This window comes from Hemitrygon akajei, chromosome 21 (assembly GCF_048418815.1).
Source record: "Hemitrygon akajei chromosome 21, sHemAka1.3, whole genome shotgun sequence".
In the NCBI taxonomy this organism is placed as follows: domain Eukaryota; kingdom Metazoa; phylum Chordata; class Chondrichthyes; order Myliobatiformes; family Dasyatidae; genus Hemitrygon; species Hemitrygon akajei.
Genome location: NC_133144.1, coordinates 35,733,906 through 35,750,612, shown reverse-complemented (window position 1 = coordinate 35,750,612; position 16,707 = coordinate 35,733,906). Strand labels below are relative to the sequence as shown.

The 16,707-nt window shown below is 38.0% G+C and overlaps 1 protein-coding gene across 1 annotated transcript in view; it reads right to left on the bottom strand.

Moving 5' to 3' along the window:
* Positions 1-273: 273 nt before the first annotated feature.
* LOC140714206 (S-adenosylmethionine synthase-like) overlaps positions 274-16,707 on the bottom strand; it is a 36,861-nt gene continuing 20,427 nt past the window's right edge. The window contains exons 7-9 of the mRNA XM_073025193.1: positions 12,937-13,119; positions 10,037-10,170; positions 274-1,002 (exon numbers count right to left, since the gene is read on the bottom strand). Of these exons, the coding sequence (XP_072881294.1) occupies positions 900-1,002; positions 10,037-10,170; positions 12,937-13,119 (420 nt within the window). The 3' untranslated portion in view covers positions 274-899. The remainder of the gene's footprint in view (positions 1,003-10,036; positions 10,171-12,936; positions 13,120-16,707) is intronic.

Below are 16,707 nucleotides of genomic sequence, written 5' to 3'. Positions count from 1 at the left end.
TTGATCGAGGAATAAGTACTGGCCAAGGGCCAATGTGCCTTTGGAATTCACCTGTGAGCAGACACAACTTCATATCAGCATCCCATTGGAAAGAAGTACCTGTAACCATGTAGCCCTTGCCTCTGGCTGTATGAGACTTCCTCCATTATGCAGAGGCATTTATATTTTTGTGTTGAAATCACTGGAATGATTTGGAGATAAGACTAGCACCAGATCACTGAACAACTGCCTCAGGGACTTTGAACCATTCATTTTTAGGCTTCATATCAGATATTTTGTTGAAATAAAATTACTTTTACTTGCATTAGGTGAAGCAGGTACACCCTTGTATCATTGACTTATTTTTCAGTGTGCACCCATGTCATGTAGAATTCAGATTATCCCCTTTGAAATAGAGGAGGCAGGAGAACAGAACAGAGAAGACAGACTGATTGAAATGCTCTTCACAACGCTTCAGGCAATCTAAGCAGATAATTAATACCCTACATTTTGCTCATTTGTGGCCCAGTTTGCAGTGGTCTTTGTTAACAAGACAGTAAGCATGATTTGGGAACAAAAAGACTCAAACAAATCTTGTCATTCAGCTGAGAGCTTCCTCCATCACAGTAGAAGATGTAATTCCTTTAAATGAAAATATTTTATCTCCACTGCTGAGACATGAATCAAGTGCCAGACTTTGGATGGAGGCTCCCAGGGAAGGAGAAGCAACACTTTTCACAGTGAAGCTAGTTACAACTTCCTACTACTGTGATATGTTTCTGTGGTTGGTCCCATCTGTAGTTAAGAATCTGGATCTAGCTCATGTAAGTACTGGTAATGGACAATTTGAAAGGGAATCCCAGGGCAAGGAGCCCCTCGTGCATTCGTTGGTTGGTGTAAGCATCAGTAGGCTGGTGCGGTTAGTAGATCAGCTTCTTGGCCACTTCCCAGGGGAATTCATTCCTGCCAAAATGTCCATAGCAGGCAGTTTTTTGGTAGATTGGTTGCTTCAAGTTTAGGTCCCTAGAAGAGGAAACATTTTTTTTTACTGTTACAAGGTAGACAGGTTGAACAGGGAGAAAGGCATAACTGTAAGCAATAACCTTGACTTTTTCATGATGCGGATTGAAACCATATTCTTAATGAAACAATTCTTTCCTGGTTTCTATCTTATCAGATCATTTCTTATGGTCGCCCTTGACATCTCAGTCTTCTAACCCCTGGTAATTAGCTTCAAGTTTTTTTTTGAGAACCGCATTGTCATACATGTAATTATGCAACATCACAGCATGATGTACTTATTCATTTGGGTATTGTTTTGTGAAGTCAGATAATAAGTCAAGAGCAAATTTAGAGCTCATTGTGTTCTTGAGTTTCTCTACATGTTAGTCTGTACATTTGGAACTCTCTGTCTCTCATCCCTCCCACCATGCATGTTACTTACACATTAAGTGCTCTCTGAGTTACCATTGTATTACTCTGCATGCTATTCCGTACATTTGAGGATCTCTGTCTGACCCCATGTTATTCTGCATGTTTCTCTTCATAACTAGAGCTGTTCATGTTTCCTGTATTGCTTTGCACATTACTCTGTACCTTTGGAGCTCTCTGTGTTATCCTGTATGTTACCCTGCACATATGGATTTCTCTGTGATCCCTCCAGTATTATTCTTCCCCTTACTGCAATGGGAGGCCCCAGAGACAAAAACACCACATCTGCAACGTTGATGGCCTGGAAGGAAACTGAAGTTGCCTGAAGCAACAAATACAGCAATCATCAGAAGCAGAATCAAGCTTGGTATCACAGGCCTATGTCGTGAAATATGTTGTTTTTCAGCAGCGGTATATTGCAATACATAGTAATATAAATGATAAATTACTATAAGTATATGTAAAAATTAAAGTAAATAAATAGTGCAAAAAGAGAGCAAGGAAAGAGAGAAAAATAGTGAGGTAGTGTTCACGAGTTCATTGTCCATTCAGAAATCTGATGGTGGAGGGGAAGAAGCCTTTCCTGAAACAAAGAGTGTGTTTTCAGGCTCCTATACCTCCTCCTTTTAAAGAATTTTTTTAATTGAGTTTTCAAATGATTACAGAAGGAAAAAAAAATTATCAACCCTTCCCCCCTCCCCTTAACCCCTCCCCCCTAACGTAGCCCTATAGAAAGAAAGAAAAAAAAGGGAAGAAAAAAAGAAAGAAAGAAAGAAAGAAAGAAAGAAAGAAAGAAGGCCTGGATATCGGAAGATCCCCACATGCTCCATGGAGTTCATAATAGCTTTAGTATATATATTTATTTCTTTCCCCAAATAACCAGTAATTTTATCTTCGGAGCACCTATATATTTAATCCTATCTTTTGTAAATAAGGGTGCCAAATTTTCAGAAATGTTTCATATTTATCTCTTAAATTATAAGTAATTTTTTCAAGTGGAATACAGCTGAAGATTTTGTTCTTCCAACGATCTATGCTTAAGTATGAATCCGATTTCCAAGTAACTGCAATAGCCTTTTTGGCTACTGCCAATGTAATTTTTATGAATTCTTTCTGATATTTATTCAATTTGGGTTTCGGTTTTATCCCTTCAATATCACCTAGTAAAAATAATATTGGGTTATGTGGAAGTTGTGTTCCAATAATTTGTTCCAGTAAAACTCTTAAATTTGTCCAACAGGGTTGAATTTTAAAACAAGACCAAGTAGAATGTAAAAAAGTACCAATTTCTTGATTACATCGGAAGCATTGATCAGATAAATTTGGGTTTAATTAATTTATTTTTTGTGGTGTAATATATAATTGATGTAAAAAATTATATTGCACTAATCTTAACCGGACATTTGTTGTATTTGTCATACTGTCAAGACATAGTCTTGACCAACTTGTTTCTTCAATTTTAATATTCAAGTCAGTTTCCCATTTTTGTCATGACTTATGAATTCCTTGTTTAATTGCCTGTTTTTGAATCAAACTATACATACAAGAAATAAATTTTTTAATTTTTCCTTTTTGAATTAAAGTTTCTATTTCATTAGGTTTCAGCAATAACATTGTTTGACCCAGTTTATCTCTTAAATAAGCCCTTAATTGGAAATAACAAAAAAGAGTGTTGTTTGATATTTTGTATTTATTCTTTAATTGATCAAATGACATTAATATACCTCCTTCAAAACAGTCTCCTATATATCTAATCCCTTTTTGAAACCAGTTGTATAAAAGTTGGTTATCCATTGTAAAAGGAATAAGTTTATTTTGAATTAAAGGTCTCTTTGCTAATAAAGATTTCCTTATCTCATCGTCAACATTTATCTTATTCCATAAATCAATCAAATGTTTTAATATAGGAGATTCTTTCTTTTCCCGTATCCATTTAGATTCCACCTTATATATAAAATCTTCTGGTATATTTTCTCCTATTTTATCTAGTTCTATTCTAATCCATGCCGGCTTAAATTCATCAAAAAAAGATGCAATAAATCTAAGTTGATTTGCTTTATAAGAATTCTTTAAGTTTGGAAGTTGTAACCCTCCGAGATCAAATTTCCATGTCAATTTTTCCAACGATATTCTTGACATCTTACCTTTCCAAAGGAACTTCCTCACACATTTATTTAACTCTTGAAAAAACTTCTGGGGTAGTTGTATTGGTAGTGTTTGGAATAAATATTGTAATCTAGGGAATATATTAATTTTTACAGCATTTACTCTGCCTACTAATGTTATTGGTAACATCATCCATTTATCAAGATCTTCTTGAATTTTTTTCAATAATGGTAAATAATTTAAATTATATAAATTCTTTATATCATTATCAACTCTTATACCTAAATATTTTATACCATTTATCGGCCATCTAAATTGAGTTATTAATCGACATTGACTATAATCTCCTTTAGTAAGAGGTAGAATTTCACTTTTATCCCAATTTATTTTGTAGCCTGATATTTTCCCATATTCTTCCAATCTGGAAGATAATTTACGTAGCGAATACAATGGGTTTGTTAAATAAAGCAGAACATCGTCAGCAAATAAGTTAATCTTGTATTCCTCCTGGTTAACTCTGAAACCCTTAATATCTGGGTCAGTTCTAATTAATTCAGCTAATGGTCCTATCGCCAACACAAATAAAGCAGGTGATAATGGACAACCTTGTCTAGTTGACCTTGTTAACTGAAATTATGTTGAAATTTGACCATTTGTCACTACTTTAGCTTTGGGATTAGTATTTAAGGTTTTAATCCATTTTATAAAGGATACTCCTAATCCATATTTTTCCAATACCTTAAATAAAAAATCCCATACCAATCTATCAAATGCTTTTTCTGCATCTAAAGCAACTGCCACACTCATTTCCTCCCTCTTTTGTGCCAAATGAATTATGCTAAGTAACCGGGTTACAGCATTTGCCGATTGTCTATTTTTGATAAATCCTGTTTGATCCATATGTATTAATTTTGGTAAGTATTTAGATAATCTACTAGATAAAATTTTTGCTATTATTTTATAATTGGTATTTAACAAAGAAATAGGTCTATATGATGTTGACTTTAAAAGATCTCTATCTTTTTTTGGCAATACTATTAAAATAGCTGTTGAAAAAAATTCTGGAAGTTTATGCGTTCTTTCCGCATGGTGTATTAACTCCATAAAAGGAGGAATTAGTACATCTTTAAACTTTTTGTAAAATTCGGGCGGAAAACCATCTTCTCCTGGGGATTTATTACTCTGAAGTGATCCTAGAGCTTCTTCGACCTCTTTTAATGTAAAAGGCAAATCTAATCCCTTCTGTTCTTCCGAATTCAATTTTGGAAGAGTTATTTGTGATAAAAACCTTTCTATCTCGACATTATCATTTTGTGATTCTGATTGATACAGCTCAGAATAAAAATTCTTAAAAGTTTCATTAATTTCTAAAGGTTCATAAGTAATTTTTTTTACACTTGTTCTAATTGCATTTATTGTTTTGGAAGTCTGGTCTGTTTTTAACTGCCAAGCAAGAATCTTGTGTGATCTTTCACCTAGTTCGTAATCTCTCTGTTTAGTTCTCATAATTGCTTTTTCTGTTTGATATGTCTGAAGTGTATTATATTGTAACTTCTTGTTAACAAGTTGTCTTTGTTTTTCTTCTGTCATATATCTTTGAGATTCTTTTTCTAATTTTGTAATCTCTTTTTCCAATTGATCTATTTCTACCATATATTCCTTCTTAATTTTAGAAGTGTAACTTATTATCTGGCCTCTCAAATATGCCTTCATTGCTTCCCACAATATAAATCTATCATCAACTGAATGTGAATTTGTATCTAAAAAAAACTGAATCTGCTTTTTCATAAAATCACAAAAATGACATTTTAATAATATTGAATTAAATCTCCATCTGTAAATCGATTCCTCTTTATCCATCATTATCATTGTCATTATCAAGGGGGAATGATCTGACAATATTCTTGCTTTATATTCCATATTTTTCACTGTCTTGAATATTCGTTGATAATAGGAAAAAATCTACCCTTGAATAAGTTTTGTGTCTATTTGAATAAAATGAATAATCTCTTTCTTTTGGATTAATTCTTCTCTATATATCAATCAGATTTAAATCTTTCATCAATGATAAAGTTAATTTTGCTACTTTTGATTTTGTAACAACCTTTGTTGATCTATCTAAAACTGGGTCTGGACAAAAGTTAAAATCTCCACTTATTAATATTTTGTCATGTGCGTCAGCCAAATTCGAAAAGGCCTCTTGTATAAATTTTACATCATTTTCATTTGGTGCATAAATATTCATAAGAGTCCATAGTTCTGAAAAAATTTGACAATGTATAATTACATATCTCCCCGCTGAATCAATTAATACATTTTGTATTTTAATTGGTAAAGTTTTATTAACCAAAATTGCAACTCCCCTCACCTTTGAATTAAATGAAGCTGCAATAACATTTCCGACCCAATGTCTTTTTAATTTCTGATGTTCTATCTCTGTTAAGTGTGTTTCTTGTAAAAAAGCTATATCTATTTTCATTTTCTTAATGTATGTTAAAATTCTTTTTCTTTTCACCGTCCATTAAACCCATTAACATTAAAACTTTAAAAATTCAGTAAATTAGTCATTATTTTTAATAGGGTTACTTCAATCTATAATAATACCTAATCTTTCAACTTTCGTAGTACCTTGGGGAATCTTTTTAAAATTCTCCATGTTGCTATGTGTCTCCCCCCCGATCATCCAGGCAAAGAAAGAAAGATAGAAGAAAAATAGATTATAAAGAAAAAAGTAACAAAATACCCCCCTACTAACGTTATGGATAAAAAAAAACACAACATTATCCCCCTCCATTGTACGGGTCATGGCAATTGCCATGATTACACACGTGAATCCCATAGCAATCGATTTGAAGTTCCCCCAGCTCCCCCGTAACATAAAAAAGTATATATACGAGAAGAAAAAAAATCACTACTCTCAATTAATATTTCTCAAATTTTTACCTTTCTCCCCCTGTATCATATAATTAAGAATATATTTAAATATTCTTCTGTCCTTAAATGTCCATCAATTCCATTCACTGTCCCCTGTCTTCATCCTTAATCCGTTTCACTTTTAAATCTTTGGCTGTGGTTAGCGAATATTTGGGAGTTTTTGTGCAAACTCTTCTGCATCCTGATAATCAGTAAAAAATCTTCTTTTTCCGTCATCCCAAAAAATTATCAGGGTTGCCGGGTGATGCATTATAAATTTATAACCCTTTTCCCATAAAACTTTTTTCGCTGGGTTAAATTCCTTCTTTCTCTTCAAAAGGTCATAACTTATATCAGGATAGAAAAGAACTGTTTTCCCTTCTATCATCAATGGCCCGTTTCTCTTTCTGGCATGTTGGGCAGCCGCCTTCAGGATCTTTTCTTTATCTTGATATCTTAAGCATTTTATCAAGATTGATCGTGGGTTTTGATCAACTTGAGGTCTTGGTCTTAAGGCTCTGTGAACCCTTTCCATTTCAATTAACTGAGTTCCTTCTTCCATTTCCAAATTTTCCAAAATCCATTTTTGAAAAAAAATTATTGGATCCTCTCTCTCTATACCTTCTTTAAGTCCAACAATCTTAATATTATTTCGTCTGCTAAAATTTTCAAGCACATCCACTTTTTCCAACAACTGTTTTCTTTCTGATGTCTGGGCAGAAATATTGTCTTTCATTTTATTCATTCTTTCAATGATGTCTCCCATTGTTTCTTCCAAGTCTTTAATTTTCTTATCCATTTTGTCCTGTTTTTTCATCATTTTGTCAAACATAATCTTCATATTTTTAATATCTTTTTTAATTACTTTTAATGCTTTTAATTCATGCATTATTTGCACCAAAGTTGTCCTTATGTCTCCAGAAAAACTTTTACCTTCATCTTTGTCTGATTTATCCAAAGAATCTGAATCTACCTCAGATTCACTTTCACTTCCAGTTCCGATCGTAGCTGGGATTTGTAGTTCAGGTTGCTTGTGTTTGCGTATGCCCCTTCCTTCACGCGTGCACAATTCTTGTTGCTCTTTTTCTTTGGAGACGGTTGATGTTGCTGCAACTTCCTGCTCTGTATCGCCGGAGGTAAAATGCATTTGAGCCCGCGGCTCTTTCATGGTGGCGGGCCTTGATTCTTTTCTGACTTGTGTTGTCTTCAAGGTAGTAGTTTTCTTCTGCTTCTGCTTATGAGACATATTTTGGAACAATCCTGAGTAGTTTATAAGTAACTTTTAGAAAGTATTTACTAACTTTTCTTCACTTAAACATTAATTTACTGATTTTTTACGGGACAGCTGGACTTCCACGTCTCGATCCTACGTCATCACGTGACTCCCCCCCCCCCGCCCCCCCGTACCTCCTCCTTGATGGTAGCAATGAAAAGAGGACATGTCCTGGGTGATGGGGTCCACAATGGACCACAATGGTGTTGCTTTTTGAGGCTTTTCCTTTTGAAAGTGTTTTTGATGCTGGAGAGGCCAGTGTCCTTGATGGAGGTGGCTGAGTTTACAACTTTCTGAAGTTTTTTCCCATCACGCCAGTAACATTCTGCCAACCATGGCCCCAGCATACCAGATGGTGATGCAACCAGTTAGAATGTTCTCCATGGTACCTCCATGGAGGTTTGTGGATCTTTGGTGACATACTAAGTTTCCTCAAACTTCTAACGAACTATAGCCGTTGTTGTTCCTTCTTTGTAAGTTCATCAATATGTTGGGCCCAAGGTAAATCTTCAGAGATGTTGATACCCAGGAACTTGAAACTGCTGACCTGTTCCACTGCTGATCCCTTGATGAGGACTGGTGTGTGTTTCCTTGACTTCCACTCCTGAAATTCACAATCAATTCCTTGGTTTTACTGACGTTGAGTGCAAAGTTGTTGTTTCAGCACCACTCAACCAGCTGATCAACCTTGTTCCTGTACGCCTCCTCATTACCATCTAACATTCTGCCAGCAATAATTGTGTCATTCGCAAATTTACACAGTGTACTGAATGGCATCCTGTAGTGCTGATTGTCAGCGAAGAGGAGATGTTACTTCCAATCCACATCGACTGTGGTCTTCGGGTGAGGAAATCAAGAATTCAGTTGCAGAGGGAGATACAGAGGCCCAGATGTTGGAGTTTGTTGATTAGAACTGATGGTATGATTGTCTTGAATGCTGAGCTATAAGCTGTAATAGCAGCCTGATGTAGGTAAAATCTAGATCCTTACACCATGATGGAGAAGCTTGGTGTTAAGTCGAAAGTAACAAAGGCTAAGAAATATTGGAATATAGAGCTACAGACCGCCAATCCAATATTTTTGACAGAAATATTACTGTTAAGTGGATATAGTACATAAACACACAAGGCAATAGGATAAACACAAGAAATTCTGCAGATTCTAATAACCCAAAGCAACACACACAAAATGATGGAGGAACTCAGCCGATCATGCAGCATCCATGGAAATAAACAGTCGAAGTTTTGAGTAGGGACTCTGTTTCATGACAATAGGAGCAGGATTAGATCACTCAGTCCACAAGCCATTCAATATGATCGTCTGATCTATGCTGGCTTCAGCTCCTCTTCTGTGCCAGTTCCCCACATACCACAATTCCTTGATCTTTCAAATATTTATCTATGTCTACCTCAAAAATATCTAATAAATCCACCATCCTCAGGAGCTGACACTACCCTCTGAGAGAAGATCAAAAGGAAAATGAAGATATTTCTTTCTGTTGTATGAAGCTAATCATCTGTCCCTTCTTTGTCCATTAGCATTCTCTATTCATTAAAAGCAGCCCTATAATGTTCTAGGCTGGAAACAATATGTGACATTTTGCTGGATTTTATGCTCTGGGGAACTGCAGACAAACAATTGAGATTGTTTGTTTTACAGGGATTGCTGCTTAAAAATACTCTGGCCAGGAATAAAGACAGTTTCCCATTCCAGACAATTTATGTTTATTCATGGTGTTAGAATCGCTCCAGGATTGTCCTAGTGTCTGCAGAAATTGACTAGTCTTCACTCTTTTGGGTAACAAAAGAGAAATGATACTAGAAAAAGTCAAACCATAGAGAAAGCACCTTCCGGTCACTTGTCTGCATATTTATAACAAAGGTTACTCTGCTGAGCAAAAAATAAAGTCACTGGAGCTGTAAATAATGCTTCATTCTTTGAACAGTTTTGCCTGCTAGTTATAAATGTGTAGAGATAGGACGGTGGGGGAATGAAAGTTGCTTGAATTTCGGGTACTGGGAAGCCTCATGTTTAAACTCCTAGGAAAATCCTGAAGTGGAGTTGGAACTCCTTGTTTATCAGCTGATAGGGAAGATGGCACGGTATACTGGCATGCTCATCTTAAACTGGGCACAGGAGCATTATCCTGTGGCTGATTTTGCAGGAACTGACAGGACTGGGAGCGAATGTACCACTTCTGCTATTCGCCCCTTGCAAACAACCTGTCAGATGATGGCAATGTTTACACCATGAATGGTGTGTAAAGCTCAGACAAGCATGTGCCAATACCCCACTGCTGCAGTCCTACAACAAAATGCAACAAGTTCATTTTACCTGACAATCACACCGGGTCGAAGGTCAAAATTCTTCATCACGATCTCCATCAGAGCTTTGTCACCCATCTGAGAAGTTCCATAGGAAAAGATGGAGATGGAGAGTGGTTCAGCAACACCAATGGCATAGGAAACCTGTGTGATACAACAGGAAGAGCCTGCTCAGGAAGAGGCTTCAGTGGGTCCCCAGTTATACTATGGTTGAATGCATACCTTATGGATAAAGCAATGGTTGCCAACTCAAAATCACTGCCACCCACAATCACATTCACTCATGCCTAGATTTATGCAGAGCTTGAAATAATTAAATACACCTACCCTAACACAATCGCTTAATTTTTGGCTCATAGAGTTACCATCGACAGCGACACATACAGAATTATATTCACTCACAATCACACAAACAAAAGTAACTGAGTTGGTGGAAGTCCTATCAAACCTTGTGTAAGTCAGTCACCAACCAGTTTTGGGTTAGATGACTCGCCACTTTTGTTAGATCCAAGCATTCCCAACCCGATATCTCCATGGCAGCATCATCCACGGGAGGGCTTGGAAAAGGTCCATCTGTCTTCATCAGATCATAGACTGTGTAATGGATGCATCCTAACAAAGGCAGCAGGCTCTTCACATATCATGTCAAATAGTTCAGATGCATAATTCTTTTTTGTATCAAAAGGCGGGGACATCATTTGTAAATTGACACCAAGGTTATAAGCCATTGTATGGTCATTTATCTCAGAGATAGTTAATTATATTGATAATAGAATGAGATGATCTTTCTTTGGACTGAGATCGGAAGGTGTGAATCACCATGATCCCATTTCTTTATGCAGCCTGTTGGGGCTGACACCAGCTACCATCCAGTCTTGGCAAAGTGAGGTATTGTTCCAAAGGCAAGCAGGTCTAGGATGATTGGAGATCTGTCTCTGTTGCACTGCTGAGAGCGCACGCGCATGCACACACACACGCGCGCACACACACACACACACACACACACACACACACACACACACACACACACACACACACACACACACACACACACACACACACACACACACACACACAGAGTCTACTTTATTAGGTATACCTGTACACCTGTTTGTTAATGCAAATATCTATTCTACCAATCTCATAGCAGCAACTCAATGCATAGAAGCATGCAGACATGGTCAAGGGGTTCAGTTGTTGTTCAGACCAAACATCAGAATGGGGTGGAAATTTAATCTAAGTGACTTTGCTGCGGAATGATCTTTGGTGCTAGGCGGGGTGGTTTGAGTATCTCAGAAACTACTGATCACTTGGGATTTTCATGCACAACAGTTTCTAAAGTTTACAGAAAATGATGTCAAAAAACAAAAAAAAAATCTAGTGAGTGGCAGTTCTGTGTGTGGAAACGTCTCGTTATGAGAGAGATCAGACGAGAATGGTCAGACTGCTTCGGACTGACAGGCAGGCAATAATAACAATAAGAACCATGCATTATTTCTGCAGAAGAGCCTCTCTAAACACACAACCTGTCAAACTTTGAAGTAGATGGGCTACAGCAGCGGAAGATCAGGAACATACACTCAGTGGCTACTAAGTGTTGATACACACACACACTTTGGTCCTGCTAAATGGCCCTTCATTGTGGATGAATGATAAAATCTGTGAGGAATTGATCAAAATGAAATGGGATCAGTGTGGGATTAGTGTTAATGTGCGTTGGATGGTTGGTGTGGACTTAGCCTGTTTTATACTGTAGATTTTCTTTTGATCTAATACAATCTTTATCCTCTTTAGTCACAGTGAGAGCATGCAAACTCCATAAAGACAGATCCAGATGTTGGATAGAAATCTTTAGCTATGAGGCAACAGCACTGTCTCTTGCATCATCCTGATCTCGAGCCGCTGATCTCACTGGGTGAATTGTAGGCTGTGAGGATTGTGTTTGCCTTGTTTCCAATTTTAAAAATCTCTTGGCACCTTTCACCTTGACCTCGGAATTTGACTGTGCCAATATTCTTTTGTTTGTCACAAAGTTGATAACAAGTAAATTTGTTGCATATTGTGGACGTCACATGGAAAATAAACCACTTAATAGACCCACCTCGGTTAGGTTTCTTAAATTCAGTAGCTATACTGGATTATAAATGGATCTTGATGATTCAGAATTCTGTTGATCAGCAGAAAGTGTTACACTCTTTTGTAACTGCATTTCACTCACTGTGAGGGGTGGTGAGATGTGGTGAAGCTGGCTCACCTTACCTGGACACCATCATCTCCCGACCTGAAGCCCACTGGGCCCCCGTTTACTACACTGCCTTCTGCATTTCCTTTAACCTCATGAGCCAGTGGCGCGCTGAGCTTCTGCTAATCGTGTAGCATGGCCATGTCATCCATGTCCCATTCAGAACAACCCACGTGCTTTGAGGCTGGTCAGATGCAGAGAGCTTCTAAGTTGGGTCTCAAAAGAGTTCATTAGCAGGGAGTTATTTACACAGCTTGGAATACTGCGATTAAGCTGGGCTGTAAATCAGAAAGCAGAGGAATAGGCCAGATATGATAGCTTGATTTGGAGCTGACATTGAATCAATGTGCCACTTGTCCTTCTCCTGAGCTGTAAGGATCCTACAATTCTGTCCCACTTTATAGTTAGTGTGAAGCAGTGTTGTTCAAACTCCATGTTCAAACCAGCCTAAATGTCTTTCCTAAAATAAGCACTGGTCTAGAAATGGCTCTATTGTTATTAATGCATGGATGCTTACCACAGTGGTGATGCATTACTGCACTGGTTAAATGGAAGCTTTAATCCATTTCAGTAAAACTGGAGAATTCTGCCATTAAAGGGCAGTCACTATAGAGTACATGGAAACCCGAAGCGTCTGATGTGAAACCTCGAAGCAACAAAGCCCTCACCTGCACCAGGACACGTTTGCACAGGCCAGCCTTCACCAGGGACTTGGCTACCCAACGAGCTGCATAAGCAGCAGATCGATCAACCTTCGTGTAGTCCTTGCCTGAGAAGGCTCCACCGCCGTGAGCTCCCCATCCCCCGTATGTGTCCACAATGATCTTCCGGCCAGTGACTCCGGCATCACCCTAAACAAACCAAGCACAAGATACAGAGCGATTGCGAACAGTATAGGGTGTGAGCGCAGATTTTTGTAAAGAACGCTTGGAGAAACTTACACTCCCTATCTGTTTGTTATTGGATAACATACTGATCAGGCCTACCTCTAGTTTATATAAGACCCACCTTGGGTTTATTCTGCCGTACAGCTCAGATCCAGGCCATTCAGTCCATCATCTGTGTTGACCTTTCCTCCCCATCTACATGATTTCCATTTGCACACATTATGTTCATAGCATTATATATTTGCCTAATTGTGTTTCTCTACCCCCACCTCCTCTGGCTATGTATTTCAGACATCAAATCCCTCTGTGTAAACAATTTACCCTTCTAATCCCCTTTCAAGTTCTCTCACCTTAAACACATGCCCTCTTGTTTGTGATACCCCTACCAAGGGAAGAATAATGAAATTCTGCCCTATTCATGGCTTTCATTACTTTATATACTAATTAGGTCACTCCGCAGTCTCCTTTGCTCCAGAGAAAACAAACCTAGCTTATCCAGTCTCTCCCCATTACTAAATCCTTAAATCCAGGCAACTTCCTGGTAAATCTCATTTGCACTCTCTCGAGCACAACCACATCCCTCCTCTAGTATGGTGACCAGGTCTGCACACTTTATTCCACGTGTGGTGTAACTAGTGTTCTGAAAAGTTGCCACATTATTCCTGCCACTGCCTGTAAGGAGCTTGCACATTCTGCCCGTGACAGTGTGGGTTTCCGTTGGGTGCTCTGGCTTCTTTCTGCAGTCCAAAGACACATTGGTTGGCAGGTTAATTAGTCATTGTCAACTGTCCTCTGATTAGGCTAGGACTAAATTGGGGGATTCAGCTTAAAGGGCTGGAAGGGCCTATTCTGCATTCTATCTCTGTAAATAAATAAATAAAATGTCCTGATCTTTTTATCCTATGCCTTTACCTAAAGAGGCAAGCATGCCATATGCCTTCTTCACCACTCTATTGTCCTGTGTAACTACTTTCGCTGAACTACTGACCTGAATGCCAAGCTGGTTCTGTTCATTAATATTCCTTACAAATATTTACTGTGTATGTCCTACTCCAATTTGACTTCCAAAAATACACCACTTCACCCTTATTGGGATCGTATTCAGTCCAGCTTTCCATTTGATCTATGTATATCCTGCTTTTGCCTCAGACTTCCCTCACTATCCGCAACTGGCCAACTTTTGTATCATCCACAAACTTACTAATGATACCTCTCCTCCTGCATTCACATCCAAGTCATTGATATACAACAAAAAAAACAAGGGTTCCTGCACTGATCCCTGTGGTACAGCACGAATTACAGACTTCAAATCAGGAAAGTGACCTTCCACTATCATGCTCTGCTTTCTATTTACAGGTCAATTGTAGACCCAATTATCCAAAAAGCTGCTATGCAGGTTGACAGTGTTCTCAAGAAGGCATATGGTGTGTTGGTATTCATTAACCGTGGGATTGAGTTCAAGAGCCGCGAGATAATGTTATGGCTATATAAGCCCTTGGTCGGACCCCACTTGGAGTACTGTGTTCAGTTCTGGTCACTTCACTACAGGAAGGATGTGGATACTATAGAGAGAGTGCAGAGGAGATTTACAAGGATGTTGCCTGGATTGGAGAGCATGCCTTATGAGAATAGGTTGAGTGAACTCGGCCTTGAGCTGATAGGGGTGTATTAGATGATGAGAGGCATTGATTGTGTAGATAGCCAGAGGCTTTTTCCCAGGGCTGAAATGGCTAACATGAGGGGGCATAGTTTTAAGGTGTTTGGAAGTAGGTACAAGGGGGATGTCAGAGGTAAGTTCTTCACACAGAGAGTGGTGGGTACGTGGAATGCACTGCCAGCGAAGGTGGTAGAGCTGGATACAATAGGGTCTTTTAAGAGACTCTTAGCTAGGTACATGGAGGTTAGAAAAACAGAGGGCTTTGTGGTAGGGAAATTCTAGGCAGTTTCTAGAGTAGGTTACATGGACAGCACAACACTGTGGACTGTAGAGCCTGTAATGGGCTGGAGATTTTTATGCTTCTATGTTTCTACCCAGTTCTCCTAGGATTCCATGTGCCTGAACACAGTGCAGAATCTTGTTATAGGTCTTTCTAAACCACATAAACAAGGCCTACTGCCTTGCTGACATCCTTAGTTACTTCCTCAAAAATAAATCAAATTGTTGAGATAGGATTGCCTTTGCATAAAACAATGCTGATTAAGGCCCCTGTCTTACCAAATGTACATTAAAATTTAGAATTTTCTCTAATAATTTCTCTGTCATCGACATTAAGGCTCACTGTTTTGTAGTTACTTGGCTTATCCCTGGTGCTCTCCTTAAATAAAGGAAAATATTAACTATCCTTCATTTTACTGGTATCTCACCTGCGACTAATGAAGGTGCAAATCTGTCAGGATCTGTTATTTCCTCTCTTGCTTCCCATGACAATGTGGGGATTTATCAAAATTGCTAATGAGTTTAGGCTCAGTACTGATGCCAACAGGGTCTCAGTTCTAATGCTCCATCGACACAATTGACCACAACATTCTCCTAGATGGCCTTGATAACTGGGTTGGCCTCTTTGATAGTGCCCTTTAATTGGTTTCACTTGTATATCTGAGAGAAAATTTTTTGTCTTGTCTTGGAGACCAATTTTCTAAGAGATACAATGTACCTTTTGGTGTTGCTCGGGGAAGCTATCTTGGTCCCCTACTCTTCTCCTTATACCTGCTCCTCTTAGGACACATCATTAAAGAACATAAACTTGATTTCCTCAGTTAGGCAAAAGACACACAATCTCAGTTGTGCCTGCCTCAGGACTCAAACCACCAGGTTACTGCTCCTCAACCATCAAGCTCTTGAACAAAAGGGGAAAACTACACTCACTTAAGGATTCTGTTATATTGTTATTTCATGCTCATTATTTATTGCTATTTATTTATATCTGTTTTCACACAGTTTGTTTACAGCTAACAGTTCCTGTTCTATAGATTTGCTAAGTATGCCTGCAGGAAGAAGAATCTCAGGGTTGTATGTGGTGACATGTATGTACTCTGATAATAAATTTCACTTTGAACTTTGATAACACCCTATCTTCTCTGATGTCTGGTATGGCTGCAAAAAACAAATAGATGAGGAATAATTTCCTAAAACTAAATGAAAATAAAACAAGGTTGGTCCTGAAGCCAAGAGAGATGAACTTCTTGATAAACTTGGGAACTTGGCTCCTCATGTAAAATCAGAAGTAACTACCCTGCGTGTTACCCTTGATTCAAATCTAAATTTTAAATTCTACGTGTATAAAAACCAGAGCAGCATTCTACACTAAAGAAACTGTGCAAAGGTATGTCCGGTTCTGTCACGTAAAGATGCTGATAAACTAATTCACACCTTTATATCGAATAGACTAGAGATTACTGCAATGCATGTTTTGCTGGCCTTCCAAAGCCATATATTGACAAATTTCAACTCACTCAGAAAGCTGCTGCTAGATTTTTAACTAAAACCAGGATATCAAGACATATCACTTCCATCATAATTAATCTGCATTGGCTTCCTGTATCTTTTAGAAT